At 44.7% G+C, this 22,191-nt stretch overlaps 1 protein-coding gene across 1 annotated transcript; it reads right to left on the bottom strand.

The window, feature by feature from the left end:
- Window positions 1-293: 293 nt before the first annotated feature.
- Window positions 294-20,940, bottom strand: BATF (basic leucine zipper ATF-like transcription factor; the record flags this gene model as incomplete). The annotated part of the gene is made up of 3 exons (XM_079700892.1): window positions 294-503; window positions 18,487-18,591; window positions 20,878-20,940. 3 exons carry the CDS (start codon window positions 20,938-20,940, stop codon window positions 294-296), a joined length of 378 nt encoding a protein of 125 aa, XP_079557018.1.
- Window positions 20,941-22,191: the final 1,251 nt, after the last annotated feature.

Raw genomic sequence — 22,191 nt, 5'->3', positions numbered from 1 at the left:
CCCTGTGTGCCACGGGACTTGGGCGTTATGCTTGACGTAGCTCTGGATCTGGCCTCCCACCCACGTGAAGGTCCAGCCCGCGCTGCCGGGCGGTTGGCCACGCTTCGGGAGGCCGTACACACGTCCAGCAGCTGCGTCCTGTGCTCCATCCCGGTCCAGGCCTCCGCCTCCGGGTCTCCGGGTGGCGAGAGGGCGCTGAGGGACGAGGGCCGCTGGCCACAGTCTGCGTGCCCCTCCCGAGGCCTGGGAGCAGCTGGGGCTGGGGGCTCCGCTCTCTCCCACCCTCGGGGAGCTCAGGGCTGGAAGCGCGGGGAGCTGACGTGAGGCTGGTGGAAGGCGTGGGCGCTGTACACCACCTCGGGGGGCGAGGGCGTGCCGGGGGCCAGCACCGAGCACAGGGGCTCGTGGCTGCTCAGCACCGACGTGAAGTACTTCACCTCCTCCGTGAGCTGTTTGATCTCCTTCCGCAGCGCTGCGTTCTGTTTCTCCAGGTCTTCACTCTCCTGCGAGCGGAAAGGATGGACGTTGCAGATTAATGTCAGCGCTCTGCAAGATTGCGGGGGCGGGGCGGGGGGGCGTTGTGAAGCGGGGGTCTGCGTTAGATTTTCACTAGCACAGCCATGGAGAAGGGCATCGGTGACTTTTTCTGCACATGCGAGTGTGCACGTGTGCATATATAGTTGTATGTGTCCTGTGTGTGGATGGGTGCATCTATAGCACACGTATATGCATAGCTTTTAGCTTGAACCATATGAAATTGCTGCTCTTTGTCTGTTTTGACCTATAAGAATGGCAGTTTCACATGGTCCCAACTAAGAGAGATGTGTGTGTGAAGGCATGCGTGAATTTGCATGCGTGCTCCTTTGTGTGCAGATGTACATGCATAGATCTCTGTGAGTGTGTACGAAGGTTGAGAGCCGCAAGTATATGTCAAGGGAAACCGGCTGGGAGGCCAGAGCCCAGCAAAATGGAAAAGAGTTTGTGAGACCGTCTTAAACTAATTTCACTCTTTTCTTCTCTATGTTGTACGGTGTCTTCTCCTAACATTACCAGCGTTTGCATTTAGTCTTACAAATGGAGTCCATGGTTAATTGTCTACTTCACCCAGATTCTAGAATGTTTAGGGTCTTTCTAAATAGTAAATAGTCAAACTCCAGCACAGTGTTCGATTCCACGCCATTCTGCTCTTCCAGCAGCTTGTTCTGTAGTACTCTGGGTGTGTCCCAAGCACCTGTGCTTCCTTTTTTCCAGAAACACCTTTCCCCTGTTGCTTAAGGGAACCATCAGATGCACACTAATCAGAAAAACTCAGGGTAAAGAGCGCTGATTACTGATCACATCATTAATTAATCAACAATGACACCCTGGTAATTAGCATTTACTGGAAAACGATCCCACCTTCAGAAAACCCAGGGGAATTGCATTTCCAATGCGATTTTAAGGTTCACATTCCTTGACTCAAATAGACCTTCTGGGCTAATCATTGGTACCCACAGAGGAAGGAAAAATGGCACTGGAGATGCAAATAAATTACATTTCAGTTCAAAAAGCGACCTAATATTTGGAGTCCAGGTCTTATTTTTCTAGTTCTGTTTCACTTAGGTTAGTATTTTCCAAACTTGCTGTATCATTAGAATTAATCTGAGGGCCTGATAAAAACATAGTTCCAGGCCCTTCCTCAAATCTAGAGATTTGAACTCAGTGGGTTTGGGATTTTCTGTGAATTCTGGGAATCTGAAGTTTTAACAAGTGCCCCAGATTATTCTGATGATCAGCCAAGTTTGAAAACAATAGATATTAATGTTAAATATGGTAATAAATTTATTTTGATTATTCAAGCACTTATTAAGTGCCTGGCCTAGAGTATGAACTCAAGTGTTTGTTGATTGGCTGCCTGATGACATCAACGGCTGGACCAGAAGTTGACTCAGAATTACAGTGGGCAGTGAGCAGATGTGAGATAACTTGACATTTAAAATTTGCCTTAGGTAATCCATCAGGAGCATGAGCTACAGGTTAATGAGAGCTAGTTACACTGCCAGTTGCCCTAACCCATGCACCTGGGGGTTCTTTTTAAGTGGTAGAGGAGAATGTGGCCTTATCCATCAAGCCAGATTCCATCCGTTTGTACAGAACAAGTGTGAGCGTGCTCAGCCTCAGCCTGGCATTTCCTGTATGTGGCACTGAGCTAGAAAATGTGCCTAGGTCGGTACAGAGAAAACCCCCATCTCTAAAATGGGGTGGGGGAGTTGGGATACCAACAGCCATGATGGTAGGGTCAGGGGCACGGGCTACCGCTTCTGCGGGGTGTGACCAGCTCATTCATCTTACCATTTGGTTGTTTCCGGGCACATCCCAGAGAGAGGGCATCCCCTCTTTACCAAAAGGTAAGATAAAGCAACACATGAGACTGGGGGGTGTTGGTAAGACGGGAACTGGGGGCCGGGAGTCCTGGCCCCTTCCTCTAGCCCTTTTCCTCACCCCCTCTGAGAGTTTCCACTGGTGACAACATTTACTGTAAGTTCTGTGCTCCAAAGAGCCTGGGCAAACCCCGAGGCAGAAGGGAGGGGTGGGGTAGGCGGGCCGCAGGGACCAATCGCTCTGACCTTCTCTCCGCCTAGAGGCCGGCCCAGCTTTCGGGAAGTGACAGCAGGCTCTTCCTCCCTCAGCGAGCCCTGCTGAATTCTGGCTTTCTCCTCTCCCCGCCCCCCTGGGAGATCCCAGAGCTCTGGGAGAGCATTCATAACCGCCACCGCCTCTAAGTAGAAAACAACCAACTGTGACAAGAAACTTGCCTTTACCTTGGAAAGCAAGACTGCTTCCCGCCAGGGCCCCAGAGAAAGCAGTACTGCCAGCCCAGGGGACCTGCCGCCAGCCAGACACTTAGCAGAGGAAGAGTTTGACTTCGCTTGCAGAAGGAAGTGGCTGATCTGGGGTTTTCATCCCTCCACATCCCCACCTGCCACTGCTTGGTCCACTCTGACCCTCCCTGGGGCCGTCATGCTGTGGAAGGCGCTCTCACACAGGGACAGATGGCAAAGGTGGCCATGGGAGCAGCTCTTGACCCAGAGGTACCATGATCACACCCCTCTAATTTCCCCTTAAATTCCCAGTGGGGGCTGGAAACCAAGAACTCAAGGGGAAAAGGAAAGGAATGTTTAGAAAGTAAGTTTTGGCTTCTAACATGCATGTCTTCTCCTGTGATGGGGGAGGGGTGAGCCTGCCCTTGGGCTTCCAAGTGACCTGCTTTTTACTTTTCGGAATTCATTTAGGCACTTCAGGCTCCTCACAGTAACCCTCTGAGGTGGCTATGCAAGGCCAGCTGCTATTATCCCTACTTTACAGATGAGTCCAACTGAGACCCTGGGACAAACCTATTGCACATACCCCCCAAAGTTATTACAGGCTGGTGGCGGCGGCTGCTAGGACAAAGGGCTGTAGATTCACCTCAAGACACTTATTTTCTCAGAGGGCCAGAAACTTTGAGTGATTGATCCAAAGCCCCAAAACCATGTAGGTGCAGAGCAGGGCTGGGCTCAGGGCTTCCCCATCCTCAGCCCTGTGCTCCTTTTAGCACACCCATGGCTTCTCCTGAGAGACTTCATGACTCAGGGTCTCTGGAGGTCACTAAGATCAGCAGCCTTCCAAGAGAAAACGGGGTCTTGCTTTGGGTGATCCTTAAACACAGTACAAGAATCCTGAGTCGGTTACACTCTTCCAATCACAGAGCTGATCATCACCTCCTGACCTGAGTTGGGAGGGAATCTCCTGTCCAGCTACTCTGTGAGAGGGTTGACTCGGGGCCAGACCTTCCCCAGATGCACAGTGAGGTCCGAAATACATGACGATGGTGGGCTCCATCAGTTAACTGTGGACAGGGGTCCTGGTCCTGGTCCTGGCTGGGTGACCCTCGGTGACTCCCTTTCCCACTCTGAGCCCCAGTTGCCTCACTTTAAAACAGGAAGACTGGACCAACACAATGATTCTCAGCCTTGGTCACACGCTGGGATCAGTGGGATCCCTGGAAAGTTTTAACAATATTGATGCCTGATTCTGATTTAATCTGTCTGGGTGCACCTGGGCATTGGGTTGTTAAGGCCTCCCCAGGGGATTCTAATGTGCAGTGAATGTTGAAAACCACAGGATTAGACCATCTCCAAGCCCTCTGCAACTCAAATATTTCAGATTTTAAATTGACTACCTGTGTATATTAGCCAACCAGAGCCTCTAACAGTTGGGAAGGGGTAGGTGTGTTGGGAGCAGAGGTACATAGACTCAATTTATATGAGAAAGATTAGTAGAAACCAAAATTTTAAAAGAATAATCCAGTTTGATTTAATAATAACTAACATTTATTGGGTGCTACCATGTGCCCAATTACATAATTACAATTATCATTTTATTTAATCTTTGCAACAATCCTATGTGGTAGATAATATTATTAGCCACATTTTACAGAAGAGGAAAACCTAAGGTACAGAGAAGTTAAGTAACTTGTTCAAGGTCACACAGCTTGTCAGTTGCAGCACCAGTGCTTGAACTGAGACAGTCTGGCTTCAGGGTCTGTGCCCACCATCCTCTGTTGCCTTTGAAGTCTGTTTAAATCTTATGATATCTGGTAATTATCTCCTGTGAGGCCTCAGCCTGGTTGACTTTCCAATTTCATCTTCCCTCTTTTCCCGCCTCGCGCAAATTGAGTTGCTAATGTTCACAACTCACACTCACCTGTGAGGTTACTTGATGCCACCCCTACCAGGAACCACAAGCAGCCTGGGGGTGGCTAAGGAGGAGGCTTCTGGGGGTGTGGGAACATTCTGGGAAATTCCCTAGTGGAGGGGCCAAGTAGCGGGTCACTGCAGAGTGCTTGAATGACGGGGAATCCCCAGGTGGGTCCCTCACCCACAGGGAAGCCAGTTGGGACCAAGGCTGAGGACAGGCTCTGACCCAAGGCTCTGGCAGGGACTCTCCAGGCCTTCTGAGCAGGGCTTGGTCCTCCTTCCTGCCAGTTCTGGTTTGTGCCTTGACCTTCTCCTTGAATTTTCTAATCACACTTTCCAGAAGGGTGAAAATAGTCCCTGTGTGTTTCCTCCTCAACAGAACACGCAGTCATTTATTGGTAAGGTGACCTTTTAGCTCCCACCCACACTTCAATGTGAGAGTAGTGTGTCAAGCTCATGTCCCTCACACCCAGTTATTTGTTCAGTCTCCAGCAGTTTCCAACCCCTGTCCCCCGTGCAGACATAGGGTGGAGCCCAGCTTTCCTGGAGGAGTCTGTGAACTGAGAGGTAGGGCACATCACAAGCCATAGCGGGATCTATGCCTACCTTTCCCCTGAATCCTGGGGAAATTAACTCCAACTCCTGTTCCTCACTGGATGAGAAGAGAAGAGGAAGCACTAAACCACAGGTCTTTGCACTGAATAATTCTGGAGAAATCTTCACTTTCATACCTTAAAGCTGAAGCTCCAGGGCCGTCAGCACCTCATCATCCACTGATGTTTAGCCACATCAGCCATGCCCCTCAGGCCCCTGCCTGGGTTCCTGTCTCCTGTTCTTTGGCTTTCAGCACTATGATTTCATTGACCTCGTGTGTGAGAAACACTATAGGTTGGCTCACTCAATATCTGTTCCAAACTCCTTCCCCCTGCTTTCCTCTAGAGTGGCTGGGAAAAGAATTCCTCAATTACCCAGCTTCCCCTGCAGGTAGGTATGACCGTGTGACAGAGTCTGACCAATAAGACATAAGCAGAAATGGGGGGGGGGGGAGTAGGGGGTAGGAAGGGAGGGGACAGGCTTCACTCCTCAGGAAAAAAGGCAGAGCTTCACCAGACAAAGGCTACCCTCCCTGGACACGGATTGATGCCTGGAGGTTCAGCAGCCATTTTGCAGCCTTGAGGATGCACATACTGAGGATGTGCACATCTCTGCACATCCACATACTGAGGATGGCTGTGCAGAGAGGAAGAAGGAGCTTGGTTCTTTGACGACATCCTTGCACTATCCCTGGACTGTCTACTTCTGAACTTCTTAGTATATGAGAAAAATATAAAATACAAATAGTGACTTGTTGATGCCTCTGTTTGATAGTTTTTCTATAACTCATAGCAGAATGCAATCCTGACTGATACCTCAAGTTAGAAAGGTTATCACTAGCAAGTCCAATTTTGAAAAACAAACAACTAATAATTGCCATCAACATCAAGGTTTGAATTGTTTGTTCTGTTTAAGCTGCCGGGCCTCTGAGACAGAGTGTCTGGGTATATACCCACAAAATTGCCCCAAATTCACTCCACACATTCTACCACATGCACCTGACAGGCTTCAAATGTCACTGCTCCCTGATTCTCAACCCTGGCTGCACACTGCAGTTGCCTGAAGAGCTTTAAAATATCTTAATTCCTGGGGCTTCCCTGGTGGCACAGTGGTTGAGAGTCCGTCTGCCGATGCAGGGGACATGGGTTCGTGCCCCGGTCCGGGAAGATCCTGCATGCCACCCGAGCGGCTAGGCCCGTGAGCCATGGCCGCTGAGCCTGCACGTCCGGAGCCTGTGTTCCGCAACAGGAGAGGCCACAACAGTGAGAGGCCCGCGTACCGCAAAAAAAAAAAAAAAAAATCTTAATTCCTGGATTTCACCCCTGACAGGTTCCAATTTAATTGTTCCAGACTGGGTCTCAGGCATCAAGATTAAAAAAATACTTCCCAGATGAGCTTAATGAGCAACTAGCTTGAGAATTATGTTCATAGTGGATTCCTCTTTAAAATAATATAACAATATAAATATATACAATGTTTGATTTTGTTAAATTTATTATATGTTATATATTTATATATTTTTTATTTTATTAAATAATTTTATTGTATAAGATAGTATGAATAATATAAGTATAATATAAAGAACTTTAAAGAAGGAGGAGGACATTTCTAAGTCAAAAATTTTTTCTAAAAGTAAACGACTGTTCAAGGCAAAGAATCATATTTGGTGAAAATTTCAAGTAGCCCAGGATAGTTCGTTCTTATGGAAAGGTGAGAGGTAGGGGACTTATTGGAATCTCATTAATGATAACTTTATCAAGTTAGTTGTCCTTTAGATTATTGAACTCCATGAGGACGGGAGCTATCCTTGTCTTCACTGTTTTGTCCTCAGTGACTGGGACTGTGCCTGGCACATAGTAGGTGTTCAGTAAAATCATGTTGCTTGACTGCCAACTTGGAGTCTATAATAATTTACCAAAATATGAGACCTGCATTTGAAGGGTCTGCTGTTTGTGATGTCCATGAAATTTCCCAGGGAGTGCTTAACCAAGCATTTAAGTACTTTTATAGCTCCTACTTTTAACTCTAGGATAGTTACAAGTGAGTGTAAGATATTCATTTTCTTAAAAAAGGCCCAGTCAAACCCCTGCTTTCGTTCCCCAAACTGAAGCTATGGAGTGGGGACAGCAGAATCACACCACTGTGAGAACCCTGCATACAGTTTCCCTGGCTTGAACTTGACCTGTCCGAACCATATCAAGCAAAGGAGACTTGACCAGTGGTGGTGAAAAGCCCAGCCAGTGAAACAGTTAGTGTTCTTTTTTTTTTTTTTTTTTTGGCATGTGGGATCTTAGTTCCCCGACCGGGGATCGAACCTGTGTGCCCCCTGCAGTGGAAGCACAGAGCGTTAACCACTGGAGAGCCAGGGAAGTCCTTTTGTGTTCTTAAAGTTCATATAAACAACTGGAAAGTAGGGCATATGTTTTCATATATGATAATACATCTGATATCTTCACCTGATTGATTTATAGGAAAATGCCAGCCTCTCTGCATTAAGCAAACAAATAAAGTCTTCTCTCCAATGCAAAACAGACAAAAAATGCACTATTGCTTTGTTTTTACATTTGCTCTCTCATTAACTCTCAAACAGCCCAGTGAGGTGTAATTGCTCCCCATTTTGTAGATCAGAATTTAGCTTCAGATATATCTGCCCCCACTCTGTCCCCACTGAATTTGAATTCATTCTGTTGACCTTCCCCCCACCCCCCACCCCCAGTCTGGTTCCTGCTCCCTGCAGCACAGTGGCCTTTGTTCCTGAGTTCCTCCTCACGCTCTCACAGTCCCAGGCCCCACAAGGCATCTTTCTGACCCTGACAGGCCCCTCACAGTTTGGCCTGAAGTCTCTGCAAGAGAACATCCTTTCCCCAGATCTTCCCAGGCTCCTTCTCTTGACTCGTATTTGATCTCAAATGTCAGGGCCTCAGAAAGACCTTCCTTGATCACTGTCCCCATCCCTGTCCCTAAGTCACTGTCAATATTGCACTATTTGGTTTTTCTTCAAAGCCCTCTTCCCTTTGTGTGATTAGTGAAATAATAAATAATGATTGGTCAGTCGATTTTTCCAGTCTGACTTCTGGTTGAACGTAAGGTCCCTGAAATCAGGGACTTAGTCTGTCTTGTCCCAGCTGAATTCTCAGCGCCCAGAAAAAATGCCCGTAGGAGGCATTTCACATATACTTGTACAGCAGAATGAATCATTTCTGCTGACGTGAGCTCTAATACTAGGAATATGGCCTTTGCTTTTGTTATTTTCTGGACCTCCCCAAACTCTTAGCAATAAGGCATAGTCTTGTGCCAGCTGAGTACCTGGAAAATATGTTAGTTACAGGGTTATCTAGTGCAGGAAATTGCATTTTGGTACCAGGAATCTAGCCCCCTCTGCTTGGCTCTGAAATTTATTACTACTCTTGAATTTTCCTAAGAGCTTTAGGTCACCCTCCTTGGTTCCCCTAAATCTAGCGTGACCAGGTGTTTACTGGGACAGTCCCAGTTCATAGCTATCGTCCTAGTGTAATTTTTACTAGTGCCTCTTTTCACTCAAAAGTGTCCCTATTTGGATGATAAATTATAAGATCTCCTACCAAAGCCTGCCCCCCAAATTCTAACTCAATGGTACCCTCTCTATTCTCATCCTCGATTTCTACCAGAATTCACTCAGCGCTCTATTTGATCTTTTTTAATGTTTTTAAATAAAAAATATACAGTATAACTAAAGATATTTTTTAAAAAGTATACCCAACCATGATCCCAGTCCTCTAAACGTGACTCTTTTCATTTGTATATGTTGCTATCTTGTCCTTTTTAATGAACATGGATACTTATTTTTATAAAATCTCAGAGTACATATACAATTTGTATTTTCCTTTTTGTCATAATTTTGACATACTTAAAAAATCACCATAATTATTCTTTTAATGGTGACGTCAACAAATAGATGATCCACAATTTACTTAACATGGCTTTCTAACGCTGGACATTTTGGTTGCTATTATAAATAATGCTGCAGTGAACATCTTCCAGTTCATGTAAGTATTGCTGTAAAAGGGTTATGTAATATATACAATGTCATCGGCAGTGAATGTATATATTAATTTTACTACAACTTCGCTGGGATTTAGGTGTTGTAATTTTAAATAACTTATTTTGCCAACTAACTTTTTGAAGGTTTCTTAATTTTATTTTAATGTTACAAGTTATCAATTACCAAGAAGTAAGATTTCTGCATGTCTATTCCCTACTACAGCATTCTCAACCAAGGACAATTTTGCCCCCCAAGGGAACATTTGGGAAGATTTAGAAATATTTTTGATTTTCACAACTAGAGGAGTGAGGTTGTGCTACTGGCATCTAGTGGGTAGATTTTACATTTTACAGTGTAGGGGGCCAACCCCCTCCCACATACACAACAAAGAGTTGTCCAACTCAGAGTGTCAATATTGCTGAGGTTGAGAAATCCATAGTGTATATTGTTTGCACAATCGGAATAGAAAATTGGGTTATTTTCATTTTGGTAGGAAAAAATGTTACGTAAGCTTTCTGTTCATAGCCTTTGCCCACTTATCTATTGGAGTCTTGATGTTTTTCTTAAAAAGAATGTTCTTTCTATAGTACAAATATTAAATCAAGGGGACTTCCCTGGCAGTCCAGTGGTTAAGACTTTGACTTCCAGTGCGAGGGGGAGCAGATTCAATCCCTGGTCAGGGAGCTAAGATCCCACATGCCTCACAGCCAAAAAGCCAAAACATAAAACAGAAGCAATACTGTAACAAATTCAATAAAGACTTTAAAAATGGTCCACATCAAAAAAAAATCTTTAAAAAAGAAAATATTAAATCTGAATTTATTTAATTTGACACAAATATTTCCCCAATATGTCATTGTCCTTTTGATTTTGGATTACAACTTTAAGACTTTTTTTAAATAAAGGAACATTTAAACTTAGCCCCTCTCAGCCTGGGACTCTCTGCCTTTTTCGTCTCTTGCTGTGTGCTTGGGTTTTGTTGCTGAAGAGTGCCTAGGCCATTTACATGTCCTAGTTAATGGCCTACTTCTTGGCTCACCCTTTGCAAAAGGACATGTGAGGGCAACACCATCTGCCGAGCAAAGTCCCGTTCAGCAAAGTGGCACAAAAACAAAAGCAAGAGGTGGGAAGGCAAGAGGTTTGGGTTCTTGGGTGTCCTTAAGGAAGACATCAGTGTCCTCACTGGTAACACAGCAGGGTGACCTAGAGTATCTCTGAGTTTCCTTTTAATTCTGTGATTCCATCAAGAATGGGGTATGACTATAGTTTTTTTTATTCCCTCCACAAGCTACCATGTGGACCCATGGCAGGATCCTCTACAGATACCCCACAATCAGAAGGGGACTTTGTCCTGTGGAATCAATCTATGGAACCTCTTAGGACTCAGAGGGCCAGACCTAGTCCTACAGAGGAGACTAAGGAAAACCCCAGAGCAGCTTGGGGTTTAGAGAGACTCCCTCATCCTTTCCAAGAGAAAGTAGTCTGGTAGCTGCTGAGAAGAGCTTCATGAAGACTTCAGCTGAATGGGTGCCATCAATTTCTGACCTGGGACATGTAATCCCATTTAGACAGAAATTCCTTATAATGCCAAGACTGGTGAGAAGCTGGCCTCCTTTCAAACATGCCTCCCGACCATAACCAAACGGACCCATTGTCAGTAGGACAAGCAGTTAGGGCTGGTGAATTCCTTAGTGTGTTTTTCCTTCCCAAATGAGAATAGTCTAATTTTTTATTCTGATTTTTAAAATGGTATACATTCATCATAATAAAAAGAATTACAGAAAAGTACCAGGAGTAAGGTAAGCTATTCAAAATTCAACCACTCAGAAATAACCATTATTATCATTTTGGAGAATATTCTTCCAGACATCTCTTTATGCATGCAAACATGCCCCCCAAACCACAAATTTTACATCAACGGGATTATACTCTGCATACTCTTTGTCACTTGCTTTTTCTCTCAGTGCTATGTAATTGACATATTTCTGTGTTGATAAATACAGATCCACTTAGTCATTTTTATTGCCAGCATAAAATTCTAGTATATGAATGTGTCAGAATATACTTAATCTCCAGTAGTTGGGTATATGTCCAGTTTTATAGTATTGATAAAGTGTTTACTGTTCACAAATAATGATGAATTGAGCATCTTTGTGCATCATTGTTTCTTCAAATTCCTGTAAGTGGAATTGCTGCACCAAAGAGCAAGATGTTAATAGTTATTGCTACACAGCTTTATTTAAAAATGGTCTCAGTGGCTATATCAATCTATTGCTTAGAGACATCATTAATTTCTCGACTAGGCCTAATGATGGAGGAGGAAAAGTGTCAACTTTGGAGGATGTTGCTTAAAGAACAAGAGAAAAAAATTCAGGAAGAGATTCAAGGAGGATCAGTTAGGGAAGATGAATACATCTTCATGCGAGTCCAAAGGAAGAGGCTGTGTTGCCTAGTGGTTAGGAAGATGGGCTCTTCAGTAGACAGACCTGGTTACAAGATGTATGACCTCAGACAAGTTACTTAACCTAATACAATTAATATGTTGTTGGTTTTTTTTTTGTGGTACGCAGGCCTCTCACCGCTGTGGCCTCTCCCGTTGTGGAGCACAGGCTCCAGAAGCACAGGCTCAGTGGCCATGGCTCATGGGCCCAGCCGCTCCATGGCATGTGGGATCTTCCTGGACCGGGGCACGAACCCGTGTCCCCTGCATTGGCAGGCAGACTCTCAACCACTGCGCCACCAGGGAAGCCCCAATTAATATGTTTTTAATAAAAAGAAGTTCATAGCAATAGAGGCCCAAGAGCAATGGCTCTTTTCCACAGAAAGTTCACTGACTTTACACTGAACTTGTTTAGGGTGGAACTAGCTAAAACATACTTTCTAGCTTTTTGTTTTGTTTTATTTTATTTTATTTTACCTGTGATTTCTCTATGCCAATAAATCTTATGGCATGGTCTCCCAGAGAGAGAAAAAAAACTGATGTAATGAAAAAGGACCATGAACAGGCTTCTCTCCCAGGCCTTCCCAGAAAACCAAGAACAACAGTGTCTCCTTCTAAGGAGGCCCAGGAAGTTAACATCTTTGCTGAACTTCGTTTCCTCCATTACTCAGCTTTCCTCCAATTGTAAATACCTTATTTCTCACAGCATCAGCTTAATTTCAGGCATAATTTACACTCATGATGTTTGTTATATATGGCATTAAAGATCTACCCTGGAAACTGTAAATCTTTTTCTTTTTTTAAACTAATGTGAGACTCCTTCAGGAGCCAGCCCCAGGCAAGCGCCTGTCCTACCCCCATCTAAGTACCTGAAGTTCCAGCTCCAGATCTGGCCCTGTTACTGTATTTTTCTTCCAGTTCCATCCTCAAGGCCAGATCTGACTTGTCAACATCACAGCTCTGGGCTAATATTACTGTCTGCCCACCACCCCCTCTACTTTTAGCCTTTTCATGAACAAAGCTTCTCAACTGATCTCAACTCTCTTTCCCGCTAACCTGGGACACAGACTCAAAATCCTTCCTGCTCCAAGGCACCAGAGATATCCTACAATTACCAGGATAATCATACAAATGAAACTGATCTGTCATCTCTTACTAGAGCTGGAGAACTTAGGATTACTCATTACAAATCCCAGCTGACGGTTGTCCCAAAGGACTGAGATATTTATGTAGGATGTTCAAGGGATAAAATGTCACAATGGAAGACTATTCAATGTTTGAAATCAAATTAGAAAAGAAATCATCCTAATGCATATGTAATAATGATCGATATTGGGAAGTTAAATATCTACATTATAAAAATAAAAGCACATAATAAAAACATCCAAGCTATATAAAAAGGTAAAAAAAATGCAAAGTATCTCTCTCCTGCTTTAGACCTTTTGTCCTACTTTTCAGAAATACATATTGTTAGCAATTTTGGGGGGAAACCTATTTGAAATTTTTAAAGTTTATACACATATGCACATATCTTTTTCTTTTTATTAAAAATATGCATGGGAGAAAACTATATACCATACTCATACTTTTTCACTTAAGAGTATAGATAATCTTTTCAGATTAGCACATCTGGATATAACTCGTTATTTTAATACCTTTGTGGTATCCACTGAATGAACAAACGATAGATTATTTGAGTCCCTTACTGATGAATATTTAGCTTGTTTCCAGTCTTTGCTATGACAAACAATGCAGCAATGATTATCTTTACATGTACATAATTGTGCAATCTGTGGGTATGTTTCTAAACAGACACCTGGATATAAAATTGCCAAGTTACAGTGTATGTGCACTTGTAATTTGGATGGACATGGTCAAATTGCCCTCTAATGGAACTGTATCCACTTAGACTTCTAGTAGTGTGTGGTGGTACCTGCTTATCCATCACCTTGGCAACATGGTGTATTAGCAACATTTTTTGTCTTTGCCAGTCTGACAGGGGATCTGACTGTTGCTTTGTCATTTCCCTAAGTAAGGTCTAGCACATTTTCCATATTTATTTCTCTCTTTCTGTAAATTGCCTGTTCCTAATTATCACTCATTTTTTCTTTTGGGTTGTTGATCGCTTTCATATTCATAAGAGCTCTCATATATTAAGCAAATATGCCCTTTTTTGGTCATTTGTGTTGCAGGTATTTTTCCCAGTCTTCACTTGTCTTTGATTTTGCATATTAGGTACTTTGAGCTGTATAGACACTTTCACTTTTTATGTATAAAGGTAATGCATATCAATCTTTCCCTTTATGGCTTCAGGGTTTTGCATTTTATCCAGAAAAGACTTCATTCCAAGATAAATATTTTTAATGCTAATTTTTTCAAATTTCTTTAATCTTTTCCCACATTTAATCTATGTGTGTGTTGTATAAGAAATGAAGACTCTACCTTTGTTTTGTTTTTTTTTTTCAAGTGACTAGCCAGTTGTTCCTATTTATTTAGTCCCTACACTATTTATTGAATAATTCATCTTTCTCTCTCTGGTTTGAAATGCCATCCTAGACATTTTGCATCTGTACTTGTGTCTTAGGAACTGACATATGTATTGGGGTCTTAAATTTGAGCTTGCTTGGGGGTCTATTTCTGTGTTCTATTCTGTCCAATGTTTTGTCTTTTCCACACTGCTTTGAAATCTATATTTGTAATTCACTTTAATATCTTATTCAGCTAATCATCTCTAATTACACTCCTTCTTTAGAATTTTCCTGGAAACTTTCATATGGTTATTTTTCTCCAGGTACTTAGAATAGCTAATTTCGTTTTCCTCCAATACCCAGAAAATCCTAGTTTATTAAGATCATATTAAATTATTTCAATTTCTAAATTAACTTAAGGAAAATTGCTATCTTTATATAAGGTATATCTTTCCATTTATTTGAGTGTTTTTTAATCACTTAGAATAATTTTGAAGTTTAAAAAATTAAACCCTACATATTTTTTGTTAAATTTACTCCTTCCTTCCATTTGCTGTTCTTGGTATTATAAACAGAATCTTTCTTCCTATTAAATTTTCTAATCTAATTTGCCTAGGAAAAGTTATTACTTTTTGTGTTAACTTTGAAAGCTGACTGGATTCCTATTATTTTTCTTAGTTTTTCAGCTGATTATCTTGGATACACTTATTAGCTACTAATATCTTTTGAAAGTGAACGGGTCAAGATATGACCTTCTCCTTTTAATCAATGCCTTTACTATGCCTAATGGACTCTATGGTTGACTGGGGGAGAAAAGGAACTGAGTGTGATGAGTGCTGTTTGAGACACCAACCAAAAGAGAATTAAAACAGAATGTGGGAGAATTCCTGGTGGTCCAGTGGTTAGGACTCCTCACTTCCACTACAGGGGTCATGCGTTCGATCCCTGGTCCAGGAACTAAGATCCTGCACGCCACAAGGTGCGGACAAAAAAGACAAAAACAAAGCAAAAAACCCCCCACGGAATGTGGACTTTGTTGATAATTACAAATATGAAAAGAAGCACCTGATTCGGTTTATGTGAGGGATAGTCAAGGCCAGAGATGTTACAACATTGGCATGAGGTTAAACACATTGCTGAAAGCAGCAACTTCCCTACTCTGCTATTTCAAAAGCAATCAATATACAGTGTTTTGGTGTAAACCACTTATAGGATAGATACTGAAAATGTTAAATAATAGGTATCCCACACTCTCACTAGAGAAACAGAATAATTCTTTTGGTATTTTAAGAGAGATAACAGTGACAAAGTTGAAACCAAGAAATCAATGTTTACCCCAGAATATATGAGGCAAGCACACTAATACAAACTTGGTACTGTACGCTCAGTAATTTCTAAACCCTGGTCTTTAACGTCTTGTAGATGAGTCCTATGGCTATGTCTGAGGTCCAGAGAATGGTTCCAGAGCCTCAGCACGTGGAGACAAGCACAGAAAGGAGTGAAGGGCAAACCAAGCACCCAACCTTAAGAATGCTGGTGGTAAAGTAGAAGGTTTTCTACCTGAATCACAAACATAATTAAGAGGATAATGGATGCAGAAGATGGGTGATTATTGTCTGAGAGGAAATGAACATTTCAGATCACAGCCAAACCCTCTGTTTGATGGTGGCAGATTTACCTGTTGCTGCCAAAAGCTTCTACCCAAAGTCAAGAAACATAAGTCGCATTGGTTGCAACCCTCAGGCTTGCTGTGTAAACTCTGAGGTGTCCTACTCACTGGGCAAAAAGTGAAGATGAGTGCCGGGGTGCTCAAAAGAAAGGAGTGGGGAGAAGTTTGTGTCCAGGTGTGGGAAAGATGCGAACATTCTAGAGACTGAGGCTGGGGGTTTGAGTGTGGACCCGGTGACTACATGACTGGGGGCTCCAGGGACCCCCAACCCCCCAGAGATTATCCCAATAGAGCCAAGACTAGTATAATCAGATGGGCTAAATCTTCTGGTTCTAACTCTTGTCTTGCAAAGAGAGACAGATTAGTTAGTGTTGAAAACCTTGCCACGGCAAAGAAACATGCATGTCACCCTCACTGATACGTCCCCAAGAGGTTGAAGGAAGACCAGGGGGTTGAATTTCCAGGGAGACAGTGGCGCAGCTCGAGATAAGGAAGACTCTTCTGCTCCTGTTAGGAGGCAGGGGGCTCTCTATCACTAGAAGTGACCAGTACACTGGGGACCATTTCCGGAGGGTGTTCTAGAGACTCTCAAGCATCAAACGTGTGTCTGAACTTTCCAGCCTTTAAGAAATCTTTCAGCCCTGAGATCCTGTGATTTATATATAAGTATAAATTCATACACATAAAATCTTAGTTGTGATTATCTTGTTTCTTCTAATAATAACTAATATTACTCTTATTATCCTCAAAATTTTTGAATATTTATGATATGTCAGTGACTGACGCTTGACCTCTTTATATGCACTATCTCTATGAGGTAGGTAGTTACTGTCCCATTTTCCTAATAAGAAAACTGAGTCTAAGGGAGGTTAAGAACATCTCTAAGGTCTAAGGTGGGTCGTACGGATAACAAATGGCAGAGCTGGGATTCAAACCATGTCCTTATGACTGCGGCACTGCTGAGCTATACTTAGTTTCCAGGGTTTTTTTTTTTAACATTACAAACTTATAAAGCTTATAGCATATTTCCAGTCTTGGGACATTGTCTACTTCTACAAAAAGGTAGGTTTTATCCTTACTAATTTCTATTTATTTGTTCATTTGCTTGCTCCAAAGAATATTGAATTAGAATCAGACTGTGATGCAGACAAGTGAGTGATCATAGATTTTCAAGCTCAAAATAGTAAACTGGAGTGTTGTGAGCCACTAAGCCATAATGAAATCATGGAGAACATATAAGAAGCAGGGCCACCACCAACTTAACATTTAGACTACTGATCACAGTTATCAAAGAGAAGAACAGACTTGGTGTTCATTCATTCTTTCTTTCAGTTCAACAAATATTCATGAACATAAAACTACATTAGTATGCAATAGAAGACATGTTGAATACATTTCAAATGAAACACAAGCATCCAATCAGGGATCTTGGTGCAGCCTGCTCTCTGCTTTCTTACAAAGCTAAAAGCAGCATCTTTTTACCTAAAACTACATCTTACTTTTTCTTGATAGGAATAAAACAACTATTCTTTAACTGGCCAATTACCAGGCTAATCTTTCAAATAACCATAAGCATATTCATTTTTGGTGTCAATTGCCCTTTTTACCATTGGAATGAATTACTGGAATGCCAGAGGTTTGGGAATGGCTCAGGAGGAGGGACGAGAAGGCAGAGTTGTCAGAGGAAGGGCTGAAGGGACTGAAGAGGAAGGAGCCAGTGAAATAAGAGCTGGTCAAACAGGGAGCAAATTGAGGGGCAGAGGGAAGAGAGAAGAGGTGGTAAGGTGTGGGAGATGAGGAGGAAGCTCTGCTTTATGAAGCACACAGCCAGAATTTAGAAGCACTCACCAGGACCTTGGACTGCTGGGAGAAATGCAGTTCAGATCACCCAAGGCCCCTGCTCAAGCCAGGGATCAGGGCTTCCCTAGAAAGTGTGAGACTAGAGGCAACTCACCCAGGATGGTGACCATCCCAGATACGTGCATATGAAACTGTATCTTTCACAGACCCCTTGGGATATCATCAAAATAGAAATTTCGAAATCAAACCTTAATAATGTTCATAAAAGAGGTATGGGGTCCGCCCTGTGGACCTCCTTGTCCCAAATGCAGACCTCAGGGTGGCTGCCCAACTGGCCTCCTGGGGGATGGGACTCTATGTGTTCCTAGCACTGTGGGGCAATGGGCTCCTGTACACCGTCTACATTCCTCCCAAAGGCAGTCCTGCCTTCTGCTCTCTGGGTTCATGAGGGATGGAGCTGTCTCAGGCTACCCCATCTCTGAGCAGGTAGATCTGCCTTCCACCAGCCTCTGGGCTGCCCACACTCAGCTCCTTTACTCCTCGTGCCCTCTTGGCGCTCATTTCTCCTTCAGCCTCCTGGCCGATCCCCTGTTACGGAATCTTCTCAATGCATTCACAGGAGAGCCTCCCCTCCCCACCTCACCTGCATCCCTCCACCAACTCCCCCACATACACATCCCCACGCAGGCAGACTCAAAGCTATGGTCCAGGAGTCCACAGGCGGTGGGGAGCAACACCTATGGCTCAAGAGGGTGAAGAAAGGTCTGAACACTCACCAGATGGAGGGTGTCAGCTTTCTGTGTCTGCCTCTGCCGGCTCTTCTGGGCAGCAATGCGATTTTTCTCCCTTCTCTGAACTTTTCTCACATCGTCAGATGAGTCCTGGGAAGCAGAGATGATGAGAATGAAGGGAGTCTAACCTCTCTTCTGAGTGGAGGCAGGGTCTCATGGTGTTTGATATCCGGCTATCCACCCTTCCATTTCTTCACCTTTACTTGCCCGTCCACCCCCCTGTTTACCAAAAGGCTGAAACCCAAAGGGAACTTTTCTCCACACTCTGTTACACTCTCTTAGGTCTCTATAACTTTGGCCAAAAGATACAGGAAGAGGGCAAAAGAGCTTGAGAACTCAATAGGGCTGTATTTGGAAGAAGATGGTTAAGGCGATGAAGTGTATTTTATCACCTCTCCTCTTCAGGTCTGCTCCACCCTCACCCTCTCACTTTTGGCCTAGAACCTTCTTGCTATTTTTTTTTTCCAAAACTCTGTTAAGTACCTACTATGTGCTAGCTTCTGTGCAAGTGCTTTTTCTCAGAGGTGCTCTTGTTGAATTCCCCAATTCTGTGAAGTTGATACGATTATTTCCATCTCATATGTGGGGGAAACTGAGGCTCAAAGAGCTTGCCCAAGAGCTCACAGTAATCTGAGAGTTACCTCTTCCAATGCTAAGTCTGATGCCTTTCCAAGCCACCCCCACCCCTGCCACCACTACCTTCCTGGTTTGTACCCCTTGTGTCTTCTGCTGTCCCCTAGGCTGAGGTCCCCATCCCAGATCTGCCTCTTCTTTCTCTTCATTCCCTTCATGATGCTCAGTGACCTTGATATCCCCCATGGCCCTGAGCACAATGCCTAGTACAAACTGGAGACCAAGAACTGTTTTAATGGTGGAGATTTCCTGGCCGTGGCAGATAGTGGGTGGGTGCTTAGGAGGACACAGGGAACTCTGGGTGTTCTCTAAGTGTGCCCCACAGATGGGCATGTGCTCTACTTGGGCAGAGAGGTTAGCTCCGGCTTTCCCCCAGATGCTGCAGAGTAGGTGGAGGAATCTGAGTGAAACCCTTCTGTACCTTCTGCCCTGTCCCCTCGCACGTCCCCACAGGCTAGAGGGACACAGTTCCTCGGGCAAGACTCTGCCCACCAATGTGCCCAATACTTCCAGGCCATTGCAGTCAGAGGGCATTTGGTTAGATAGGAAGGAAGTGCTCTTTCTCTAAGGGGGATGGGAAACGCGGTTACCGTGAAAGCCATGAGTAATTTCCTTCCTAAGAAGAGTACAAACTTCCAGGCAGTCTGAACCCCTCTGATACCATCTTGAGCAGAGGACTGGATTGTGTGTCCTCTAGAGGTCTCCACTAGGACTCCTTCCTACATGCTGCTCCCCTGTTAGATATTGATGACAGAAGCTGTAGTATATGTTTACATACTGTTATTTGGGCTGCAGCATTTTGAAAGCTCTCTTGGATATCCATGTTAATGAAAGAATGCAGTTTTTAAACCACAAAGTTGGATAAGGAATTGTCCTCCACCGATGTATTAGATGAGAAGGAAGAGGGCTTCCTATCGAGAGGGCTGTCGAGGGATGTGGTGAGGAGAAAGCCCCAGGAGCTGCAAGGCAGCCAGGGTGCCCCCGTTTTTGTTTTCTTGTTTTGGGCAACCCTCAAGCTGAAAACTTTTGAGGTGGAAGTCACCATCTAGACTCCCAGTGCTCCCAGAATCTCCACCTTCATCTCTCTGGTTTCCCCAGAGCTGAGCTGAGCTACTAAGGAATGTCTCCAGGTCCCCAGAACCATCTCCTGATTCATTTCCTTCCTCCCCCAGCCCTCTCTCCGCCACCCGTGCTAGCAACAGTAGCCATGCCCAGGAGGTGTGATAGATCCTCTGAGCTGGCACGGGGTCCTGCTCCTTCCAACTTGCTCTTCTGCCCCCTTTTACTTTACCCCCATCCCCTTCCTCTCCTGTCCTGTGGGCTGTCTCCTGGGCAACCATCTAGCATTCAGGGTGTGCGTACCCGTAGCCCGCGTTAAGACTCCTCCTCTCATTTTGCTGCTTTGGAGAGAGGTAGACTCTTTCCTCTAAGAGACCAGAGGTCTTTGGTGCTCATCCTCCTCTTGGCTTCCTCGAAAGCTTCATGGGGTGGGACCCCAGGTGAGGTGGAGGCGATGCGCACCATCGGGGGATGAGGAGGGCATAATTTGGCAGGATGGGTGGAAGGATGAGGGTCTCCGCCAAGATGCACAGCTTCCCTGCAGATCCTGTGTCTTTAGTCTAACTCCTGCCACCAGCCATCTCCTGGCCTCTCAGCTCCCGGGGCAGGCCCAGGCAGCCCGGCCCTCTCCCCGCCCTTCCCCGGAGAATCAGAAGGCAGGAGGAGGGGAAGGCAGGACCCTACCTGTTTGCTGGGGGGCGGAGAGCGGCTGAAGCTGGAGTCGCTGCTGTCGGAGCTGTGAGGCATGGCTGCAGTCTTCCGGGCTCTCCACGCAGCCCCTCGCGCCTCTGGGTTCTCCTGGCCCCAGCCGGCCTCCCTTCCTGACTGCTCCCGGGCCACCAGCCCACCCCCCCTCCGCAGGGCCCTCCTCTGCCCGCCTTGCGGCCACCTCTGACCCCGGCGTCCTCCTCACTCTGGGGTGCAGAGGCTCTGCTCCCCACAGGGACATGTCGCTTGCTTTGGGGCTTGCGCTCTCTCTCTCTCTCTTGTGGTTTCTGGTAACTCGCGCTGGAAGTCACATGGGCGGAAATTTAAACAAGTTAGAAGTTAACTTGAGAGAAAATACATATCTGGGAAAAGACCCACAGAATTATGTGAAAGAAAGAAACAAAAAATACACAAAACCCCAGATACCTTTTGACAGTTTGAAAGACAGAACAGCTCTCTTCAATTGATGAAGATAAAAGAGAAAAACAGCCCAGGGAGGGAAAAACCCCAGCCAGAATTAGCAGGTCTGTCTTCTGTCAACATGGGCAGAAAGGAGAGGACAGCAAGGAAAGAGTTTCCATTGTCACCCGACTTGATTTTTAAACCAAAATAAAGCAGCGGGGCTGGGATTTCTTTCTGGTTTTCACCTGAAAGCAGCTGCCGGTCCTGTCTCGCGGGAGGCCTTCCCCTTCCCCTTGTAGCCCGGCCTGCCTTGGGGTGGGCTGGGGCGAAGGGACCCAAGGGCACGGTCCTGTCCTGACTATCAGACAGAAGAGACTGTGGTAGGTCTGAAAGCCACAGGGGCCGGTCTGGAATTGATGCTCTAAACGTTTACTCATCACCTGTGCCTGGTAGCAGGTGCTGTCTTTAGAGAAAAGATGCCTCCTCTATTGAAGGTCTTTCAGGGGGTCAGGATTGACCTGGAATCCTAATGATTCAAGAAGGTCACAAGATCAGATCCCAGAATGGAGAAACAGTTACACACACACACACACACACACACACACACACAGTGAAATGAGCACTGTACTTGGAGTCAAAACAACCAGGAATTCTGCCTCTACCACTTAGTTTGTCTGTGGCCTTGGGTAGCTCACTTGAACTCTATACCCCTCATTATCTTCATCTGTCAATGGAGAATGATAGAACCTGCCCTGCCTACCCCTCAGGGCTGTTTCAAGAAGCAAATAAGAGTGTGGATTAGAAGGCTCCCAGCAGACTATAAAATATGCCATGAAGTCAGCTGTTACTTGTAGTGTTACTTGTCTTGCCGTGAGCACGTTGTAATAG

The sequence above is a fragment of the Hyperoodon ampullatus genome (assembly GCF_949752795.1).
Source record: "Hyperoodon ampullatus genome assembly, chromosome: 3".
NCBI classification, from domain to species: domain Eukaryota; kingdom Metazoa; phylum Chordata; class Mammalia; order Artiodactyla; family Ziphiidae; genus Hyperoodon; species Hyperoodon ampullatus.
Note: the sequence above shows the minus strand (reverse complement) of the source record. Positions and strands in the feature narration are given on the sequence as shown.